At 51.2% G+C, this 9,637-nt stretch overlaps 4 protein-coding genes across 4 annotated transcripts; 3 read left to right on the top strand and 1 right to left on the bottom strand.

The window, feature by feature from the left end:
- Window positions 1-2,040: 2,040 nt before the first annotated feature.
- On the bottom strand, window positions 2,041-3,465 carry M421DRAFT_98236 (uncharacterized protein; the record flags this gene model as incomplete). Its single annotated transcript, XM_033598592.1, has 2 exons — window positions 2,041-3,147; window positions 3,391-3,465. 2 exons carry the CDS (start codon window positions 3,463-3,465, stop codon window positions 2,041-2,043), a joined length of 1,182 nt encoding a protein of 393 aa, XP_033453363.1.
- A 199-nt stretch (window positions 3,466-3,664) lies between these two features.
- On the top strand, window positions 3,665-4,042 carry M421DRAFT_53952 (uncharacterized protein; the record flags this gene model as incomplete). Its single annotated transcript, XM_033595171.1, has 1 exon — window positions 3,665-4,042. A coding segment is annotated over one exon (378 nt), but the record flags the coding sequence as incomplete, so codon positions are not given.
- A 753-nt stretch (window positions 4,043-4,795) lies between these two features.
- M421DRAFT_53720 (uncharacterized protein) lies at window positions 4,796-5,611 on the top strand (the record flags this gene model as incomplete). Its single annotated transcript, XM_033595146.1, has 1 exon — window positions 4,796-5,611. The coding sequence occupies one exon, from the start codon at window positions 4,796-4,798 to the stop codon at window positions 5,609-5,611; it is 816 nt and encodes a 271-aa protein (XP_033453365.1).
- Window positions 5,612-6,657: 1,046 nt separating this feature from the next.
- On the top strand, window positions 6,658-9,333 carry M421DRAFT_24692 (uncharacterized protein; the record flags this gene model as incomplete). The annotated part of the gene is made up of 2 exons (XM_033588566.1): window positions 6,658-8,195; window positions 8,247-9,333. Coding segments are annotated over 2 exons (2,625 nt in total), but the record flags the coding sequence as incomplete, so codon positions are not given.
- Window positions 9,334-9,637: the final 304 nt, after the last annotated feature.

The following is a 9,637-nucleotide window of genomic DNA, read 5'->3' on the forward strand; positions in this document are numbered from 1 at the left end:
GTACTAGACAACCCCTCTATTCATTATTTAACTCAGGTTCGTGAGCTTTGTGCGATGTACAAGGTAGAGCTAGAGTACCTTCCACTAGAGTCTAGACTTACCTGACTACAATCTGATCGAGAAGAGCTTTAAGCAGCTAAAAAGTTAAATTAAAAGACGCTCTGATGATCAGGCTTTGTACAACAACTTCTAAATAGCTGAGTTGCAATGCGCTGACGCTGACTAGATGCTGCTAGTGTTGTAGGTGCGGGTGCCTCCTGTGTCAATTTAGGTGCTGGCTTATCAATTTTCTGCTAAGTTAAGCTAACCTTCTCGTAGGCATCACAACACCACAAAAAGTCAAGATACTAATAATATCAAGCTTTAATTATCCTAGAAGGAGCAGCAGCCAGCTCTGTTGTTGTTAAACGCTAAATTTGGCTGAGACAGCAACATTGACATTGTCCGCATCTTCCGCGCGCTAAATCACATGATGTACATGGTATTTCGAAAATCACCCATAGCAGTCAAAGACTCTAAGCAATACCTATAAGTTTAGATCTCAATTAAAGCTTGTACGCGATTCCTTTACTCGCTCGCCTGTTACAGCTTAGGCTGGTTTCTCCCAGCTTATAAAAGGTGGTGAGCTGATGCTGCATAAAAATGCGCTTCAATGTGCTCGGATCCATGAGCTTGAAGAGCAATTAGTAGAGATGACCAAGCGAAAATCGCGTAAGCGCAAGCAGATTCAGCAGGGTGGTACTATGGAGTATGGGACTGCTGCAGCGCAGGTAGCTGCTGAGGCATCTATAGCGCCTCAGCGATCCAAGAAGGCTCGTGGTGGTAGTGGTCAAGAACTAGCCCAACCAGCTCTTCGGCGCTGTAGGAACTGCAGTAGGACTGGGCACAATGCGCGAACGTGCAAAAAGGATATAGAGGTGTCCTCAGAATTAGATGCTAGTACAACGTACGCAGGCTCCCTGTTTAATAGCAATGAAATTAAGGAGTTGTAGCATAGGTTGAGGCTGCCAAGAGATTTTGGGACACTCGGTGATGTGGGACACTCGGTGATAGTTTAGGTTAACTAAGATCTAAACTTGTGTGTATTAATTAAGGTCCTTCACTGCCATAGTGTCTCTAGTAGAGGGGGTGCTAGTGGGGTATAGTGCCGCACCTTAAGGCAATCTGTGGAAGCTGAGTGGTCTCTGATCGTTGATCAAGTGTGAAGAAAGTGATCAAGTTCCTTGTTCTATCTACGGTGCTGAATGAGCAGAATATATACACCAATGCTCATCCAGCTATACCCTAATTGGAGCCCTAATCACGGCTCCAATCTATACCCGATTCCGCTCACCATGGCGTGATAGATCGCCAGTGTCTGATCGGTCCAATATCCAGATGCGGATCACGTGATATGCACCCTCACCTCGATCCTTGCTGCGACAGATATTGTTTGTGGAATGCTCTTAACTTATAGGGGGCGCCCATAAAGTTATGCGTTGTTACAGGGAGATTTAGAGGCAGTTTAGTGCAATTTTATGCTATGCAACAAGGGCTATGGTTATGAGTTGCTAGACTGTACCCTAGTGGGATCAGGTTGTTGTTGGCAGCGCGTTGTTACACCATTGGGACCGTTGGTCCAACATTGGCTGAAAGTTGGCTGAACATTGTACAATCGTTGTATGGCCGTTGCAGGCCTGCTAGTCGTACTTTTGCCACAGTACAATGCCACGATTTTCTGATTTCGACAATTGAAAAACTTCTCCCTATGTGAGGAATGTGGCATCTAAAATCATACTTCCCCTGCAGACACCCGATGTTTCCCCTTGCAATTTGCATCCGAGGCGGGAGGGTTGTTCTAAGACTACACTACTTTACCAGAACTCATCAGTGTACTGCATTCGGGAGTCAGACGCTCAGGATTTATGATCCATGACCCCAACGCTGTTCAATGCTTTCCTTTCTCCGGTATCCCCGCCACGCAAGCATTGAGAATGGTCGCCAGAGAGTCTTGGAGGACCTTAACATGGTACGAATATGCAAGACAAAGCGCTGCTTGGCTCAAGTAATGCTCCCGTGCCTTGCGCGCTTCCGCGATTTATCGGGCTCCGAAGTGGTTGATGGAGTCAATGGGACTTTGAAGTTGTACTGGAAATTCGAGAGCGATGAGCCTTGCGACACTGCAGACTCGGAAGGCGCACCCTCGTCGGCAGCCGGTTGAACCACAGGGTAATCACCTTTCTTCTGGTTTTCGTGGAACTTAGGCAATACGACCTTGAGCGACTCCAGGCGCGGTCCTAATGCGTTGTCTAGGATGTTGTGCAGAAAGCTGCGTAGAGTCTCCAGAGCTGTTTGGTCGCGCATGGAGAAATCAAATACAAGTTCCATGTAGTGCTCGTCCCCTTCGCGCCAATGCACCCACAGGCCGCCATGCTGGAGATCATTTTGTACTGAAAAGTGGCATGTGCGGACCACTGATGGTGGAGTTGAATCAGCGACGGCGTAAAGGTCATAGAGTTGATTGACGATAGCGGCGCCATCACGGGCAGCTTGGTTTTGAGCGCTATGCAGGTTCTCGTTGGAGTTTGGTACTTTCCACTGGGCGGTCAAGAATGGAAAATGCATGTACTGCGTGAGAGAGAAATCGTGGAGGATAGTTTCCTCGTTGGTGTCGAAGAGGGCTTTGGTCCCCGCAATGCGTGCGTCGCGACTTGTGACATATCCAATGCAAGAGTCCGGCTGCGCGGCTGAAAGCTTCCCCCATATTTTGGCGACGAGTGGATTGGGTGCTTCAGGTGTGAAGAATTTGTTGAGGCCGATATCTTGTTTAGCTGTGATGTGTAGCACGGGAGTCCCTCGGTCGTCGCCATCGGCTTCGCCCACAAACAGCAACCAGGGCGTCAGTACGCTGATGGCAGTACGCTCGTTGGATGTCGCCGTCTTCCTGCGCTTGTCAACGATGTTTTTGGCATTTGGCGACATGGGTCCGGCAGGGTCGCGTGGGCGGCGGATGACGGTGTCGATGAAGTGCGCAAGGGCATGGGGATACGCGTGTTCGGTGTCGACGTAGATGCGGTAGGCTTCAAGCTTGGTGCGGGCATCGAGGTTGTTCTTGGTGCGAGTGGGAGAGCTTCGTCGAGACATCGTGGCAGGTGGTGAGAGAGATTCCTGCAGGCGGCGGAGGTTGTCCTGAGTCAATGCGAGAGAGGCACTGTCAGGGAGCGATGGGGTGCGCTTCCGCTTGGACATGAAACGTTGCAGTGGTGGTGGTGGTGGGATGTGTGCGAAAGTGATCGTGGTAGTGGCAGTGGTATTGGTGGTGGTAGTGTTGGTTGGTCGTAGTGGTTGTTTGTTTGGCTGCGGGCCGGGAAATTGAGAAGCGCTCGTACTCTTAATGCGATAAGGTGATACCGGTACCGGGACCGGTACCGGTACCGTGGCCGTGCGGCCGATGAGCCAGTTCAGCCGATGAGCCACCCGGAACATCACAACATTGAGATACCCACAACTTCAACGCGTCACAACTCCACCACCATGGATCTAATTCAAGAAGCGATTGAATATTTAGAATTGCATAGTTAAAGCTAGAGATAACTTGTTATACTGCTAAGTTGCAAAAATGTTTAGAGTTGACTGAACAACGCTGTTGCAGCGGCACAACTGTTATACACGCTCAAATGCAGAAGAAGCGCGCCAGCGACAGTTACTCAGCCCACAACAGGAGGAGGTACTTGTCAAATACATAGAAAGATGCACAAGAGACGGCTTGCCACCCACTAGAAGCATGCTGCAAAATTTCGCCTCTGCGGTTACGAAGTGGGAGGTCTCTAAGAGCTGGATTACTCGGTTTCTGCATCGCCACGCCAACAAGCTTACCACTAAATGGACCACCAGGATGGATCGTGAGCGCTTTTTAGCTGACAGCAAGCGCAAGTACAAGTTGTACTTCAATCTATTGCACTCTAAGATGCGTGAGCACAGCGTTGATGAGCGCAACACGTACAATATAGATGTAACGACTATGCACGAACACGACACGTGGCATAGCGCTCATAGCAGCTAGAGGCAAAGCTAGCTGGCTAGCACTATTATTGTCTATATATATTATACTACGCAACGAATACTTGCTTAAGTATTCTTGTGCTTACCTTTTGGTATAGGCAGAGAAGTCACGTAGTATTGATTTCGAGGGCAGGGCGCCTACTCTGTTACAATAGATAAGAGAGGCTTCTTTGTTAGCATTAACAGTTACACTAAAAGGATAGTCTCTAAGGCAATTTAGGAGTTAAAAGAGCACACTACAGCGCTTAGAGATAGTAACAGAGAATAGGTAACACTGCTAGCTTGCGTATGCGCTTCTAGAGAGGCATTACCACCCACTCTTATCTACTAGGGCACCTCTAGGATTTAATTAACCTAGGTTAACAACCTTGTTGCTAAACAACACTAGATTTTTATCTCCTACTTAGTAACAGGATAGTTAAACAATAACTTAGGGCTTGCCTAGCTTTAGCAGGTGTTTAATTGCTATACAGTAGCTAAAGCTCGCTGTTAATGGCAGCTTCTGATCCTTGACGGCCACAGCAGCCACCTCATGCCTGAATTCCTAGAGTATTGCGACGCTAAACGCATCCTCCTTATAGTCTTTCTACCTTATACAACCTACAGCTTGCAGCTGCTTGATTTTGTCCTCTTTGCGCTGCTTTCAAGGCACTACACTAAGAAGCTCACCTACTACCTCTAACAAACCTAAGGCCTCACAAGGATCACAAAACCTAACTTCTACAGCAACTTTTAGCCAGCGTGGAGCGCTACAATGACTTCGGAGCTCATATTGAAGAGTTTTCAAGCTACAGGCGTGTGGCCGATGGATGCAGACGCTGTACTGAAACGCTTCAACAACCGCCCACCACAACAAGACGAAGACGCAGAAATTGGAGAGCATGGCGAAGGCGATAGCTGGCCTAAGCTGCGCAAAATTTCTGACGCTGCAGTTGCTGACAAGGCCAGAATTGAAGCCAAGCGGCTGTCGCGGAGCCTCCACTCGCTACAGGTCAACAACGAGCTTCTTCGCACTCGAAACGAGGAGCTACAACACGAACTCAACGTCATCAAGAAGCGCCCAACGCAGCGGACAACACTGACTACACAAGACGGCGACGACTGGCACGGCGGCGCTGTCTTCTACAGTCCCAGGAAGCTTGCCCGCGACCGCGCGCGCAAAGCTGCAGAACTCGATGAAGCCGCGCAGCTACAACTCCAAAAATCTCGCGATAGAAAGGCAAAGGTGGCAGCAACAGCTCACAAAAAGCAGCAGCAAGAGGAGGCAAAGTTCGCTCGACAGCGTGCTGCTGAGGAGCGTCGCGAGGCGAAGAAAGCACAAGCTGAAGTGCTGGCTGCCGAACGAGCGCTCAAAAAGCAGCAACACGACGCTCTGATCGCTCAAAAATCTCACGATACACTCAACAAGCGTAAGCGAAAAGTCTCACACAGTGTTGCAAAAAATCCGACAAAGCGTTGTTGTGTTGTGGCTGCTCGAAGTCGTGTTGACGCTGCACCGCCAGCTGCGTCTCCCCCACCCAAAATCACTGCGAGAGGCCGCAGCTCGCGGTTACCAGCCAAATATAAATAGCACAATTGAAGCGCAAGGCTCTGTATAGCAATACACCAACTTTTCTAGCGATAATAGCTTTTGAGTGTGGCTCTACAGCTTCATTTTTCTATCGCTGATATCTCGTTGGGGTGGCTCATCGGCTGAACTGGCTCATCGGCCGCACGGCCACGGTATACTAGGCCATCGTGCGTCCCCCCGCGTTGATGTGACACCTGTAGAGCCGCTGTTGCGGCCCTGGCATGCACAGACAGACAAAATCTACGAGCAAGCTACTTAACAAGACGCGCCCACCAAATGCAACGGCAGCCATCTAGCTGTGACGCAGCAACGCAGGACGCGATGACGGAGCCCAGACACCCCTTGAGCATAATGCTGCGGATTCGCGGCTGAAACCGTGTAGGAATCAACCAACCAACCAACCAACCAGCATCAATCCACGCTGGATAAGAGCTACCAGAGTACATAGTTCGCCGTGCACGCTGAAACTAATGCTGGCCTCATCTGAATGCATTGCTCGAGACCGTCTGCAGAAACAGCGACAACTGCCATCGCTTGCTTGCCGGCTCGTAGCGGGAGAGCGACGGAGTTCTTGAGGCCAGCGTGTCCTTGCGCAATTGGCACGCTACACGAACATGCGATAATGCTTGTCTGTACGTCGCGCTTTCTGCACGACCGCATCGCGCCCTCCCATAAAAGCTGCCTTCCTGCTTTGCATCAATGTTGCGTCAATGCATTATCGCCCCAATGCGTTGTACGACCTGCTGCCCAGCCTCGCGTCACCCGTTAGGCAAGCAGGCAGGCAGGCTGCGCCTCCCACTCTGGGTGTTCAAACCGCAGCCTACCTCAACAAACAGCGTTTGGCACTATAGCACACGAAGACTGCTTCCTTACCTCTGATAGAGCAATCGACTGCCTAGCACTTACAACGGACTCGACGCATACATTGTACGATCTTCACGCCCTGCGCGAGCGAGCCGCCGTACGCCATCAACTTCTCCAGCCCGCCTTGAAGCCCCTAGACCGTCTTCTACACTTTGCGCACATAGACGTACACACACGGTTTCATGCGACTGCTATACTCTGCAAGCGATGGGAGGCTCAGCTGGACCGACGACTTGCTCGGCGACCAGATTCCCCCCTATGCGATCCTGTCACACACTTGGGATGGGCAGGAGGTGGTCTATAAGGACCTTCAGAACCACAAAGATATAGGGGATGTTGATGCAAGGCTCAAGGGGGGATACCAAAAGATTTTCTTCTGCGCTGCGCAAGCTAAGTGCGATGGTCTAGACTACTTCTGGGTAGACACTTGCTGCATAGACAAGTCAAACAACACGGAACTGTCAAAAGCGATTAACTCTATGTTCCGATGGTACCAGAACGCTAGAAGGTGTTATGTCTTCCTTTCAGACGTTGAGAACAACACTTTAGAAGGTGATAGCGAGCCAGCGTTCATGCAGAGCAGGTGGTTCACCCGAGGCTGGACCCTCCAGGAACTTCTTGCTCCCCACTCCGTCGAGTTCTTCTCTAAAGAGGGAGCGCGACTGGGGGACAAGGAGTCGCTCAAGCACCTCATACACGAGGCCACAGGAATCCCTATCGAAGCTCTGTCAGGAAGCGACTTGTCCGAGTTCGACGTTGCCAAGCGGTTCTCCTGGGCAACAGATCGACACACAACAGAAGAAGAAGATGGAGCGTATTGTCTGTTCGGCATATTCGGCGTCCACCTACCGCTGATCTATGGCGAAGGCAGAGAGAATGCACTCGAGCGGCTGAGAAGTGCGGCTATTCTGAAACATAAGGACCGCAGCCATGACCAAGAAGAGAAACTTAGCAAGATCTGTAGTTGGCTCTCGGCGCCTGACCCGTCTACAAACTACCACAAAGCGCACAAGCAGCGGCAGGCTGAGACTGGGCTCTGGCTGCTGGAAAGCGCTAAGTTTACCGAATGGAAGGAGAGTGCAGCGTCGCGACTATGGCTGTATGGGATCCCAGGATGTGGAAAGACGATCCTGAGCTCTACTATCATCGAACATCTGCTGCAGCACTGCCACAATGACACTAGCACGGTGACGGTGTATTTCTACTTCGACTTCAACGATACACAGAAACAGGATCCAGAGCTGATGCTCCGCTCGTTGCTTTGCCAGCTTCTGCAGCGGTCGGTCGTGATACCCAAGGGCGTCGATGCGTTGTTTTCGTCCTGCAAGAACGGGCAACAGCAACCGTCATTGCGTGCACTCCTAGACGTGACACGTCAGGTAGCGCAAGAGTTCGCGCACGTCTACGTCGTTGTTGATGCTCTTGATGAGTGTACTCAGCGCTCAGAGCTGATGAACATGCTTGAAACGGTGGCTGGATGGCGGCTTGACAATCTGCGCCTGCTTATGACTAGCCGGAAAGAGCGGGATATCGAGAACTCCTTAGAGGAATTCATCAAGGATGATGACACTATATGTCTTCAGGGGGACGTAGTAGATCAGGATATACAACTATACGTTCAACAAAGGCTGCGTGTCGATAAGGGCTTAGCAAAGTGGAACAAGGATGCTGCTGTCAGGCAAGAGATTGAGGATGTTCTAATGGGCGGAGCTCGCGGGATGTACGTGTGCTCATCCACTTATCCGCAGCGCTAAAGCTGATGATCGCATAGGTTTCGATGGGCCGTGTGTCAGCTGGACACACTAGGAAAGTGCTGCAATCGAGCGATGTTGCGCAAATCTCTTGCTAGTCTGCCGCGGACGCTAGACCAGACATACGACCGCATTCTCTCCGCGATAAGCGAGGAATACTCTGAGTATGCGATGCGCATTCTGCAGTGGCTGACGTTCTCTGCACGGCCGCTATCCGTGGAAGAGATCGCCGAAGTCGTCGCTATCGACGTGGCGCGTGACCCAGCGTTCGACCGTGATGAGGTGCTAGAAGACCCGCTGGAAGCGCTGGACATCTGCTCTAGTCTGATCACTATCACGAAGAACGAAGCAGACAGAAGATCAGGGCCTGCCCAACAGATTATCGCTCTAGCGCACTACTCAGTTCAGGAGTACCTCGTTTCGGACAGGATCAGGCAAGGGTCAGCAAAGCAGTACAGCATGCAGGAGGCCAAATGTCACAATGCGATAACAAGAGGCTCTCTGAAGTACCTGATCCAGCTCCAGCTCCCATTATCGAGAGAGACTTTTGAGGGATGTGCGCTCGCAAGGTACACAGCGGAGTTCTGGAGCAGCCACCTTCGAAAGACAGGAGACGAGATGGAACAAGTCAGTCAGCTAGCAATGAGTTTAATGGCCAGGGAAGAGCCCGCATACCTCACCTGGATCCAATTGTATGATCCAGACAGTCCTTGGATGGAACCAGATCTTAGCAAAGGTCTCGATAGCATACCTATGCCGCTTTACTACGCAGCATTGTTGGGCTTTAGTACGATTACAAGACTGCTGCTCCACAAAGACGCCGAGGTCGACGCACAGGGTGGAGACTACGGCAACGCACTGCAGGCAGCTTCATACAAAGGCCATGAGCAGATAGTTGAGATGCTGCTCACTAAAGGCGTAGACGTCAACGCGCAGGGTGGACAGTACGGCAACGCACTGCAGGCAGCTTCAGCTGGAGGCCACGAGCAGGTAGTTACGATGCTGCTTGACAAAGGCGCCGACGTCAACGCGCAGGGTGGATTCTACAGCAACGCACTAAATGCAGCTTCGAAAGAGGGCCATGAGCAGGTAGTCGAGACGCTGCTCAACAAAGGCGCCGACGTCAACGCACAGGGTGAATTCTTCGGCAACGCATTGCAGGCAGCTTCGTACGGAGGCCATGAGCAGGTGGTTGAGATGCTGCTCAACAAAGGCATCGACGTCAACGCGCACGGTGGACAGTATGGCAACGCACTGCAGGCAGCTTCGTACGGAGGCTACGAGCAGGTAGTTGAGATGCTGCTCACTAAAGGCGTCGACGTCAACGCGCAGGGTGGACAGTACGGCAACGCACTGCAGGCAGCTTCAGCTGGAGGCCACGAGCAGGTAGTTGAGATGCTGCTTGACAAAG

Source organism: Didymella exigua (genome assembly GCF_010094145.1).
Source record: "Didymella exigua CBS 183.55 unplaced genomic scaffold M421scaffold_3, whole genome shotgun sequence".
Classification (NCBI taxonomy): Eukaryota; Fungi; Ascomycota; class Dothideomycetes; order Pleosporales; family Didymellaceae; genus Didymella; species Didymella exigua.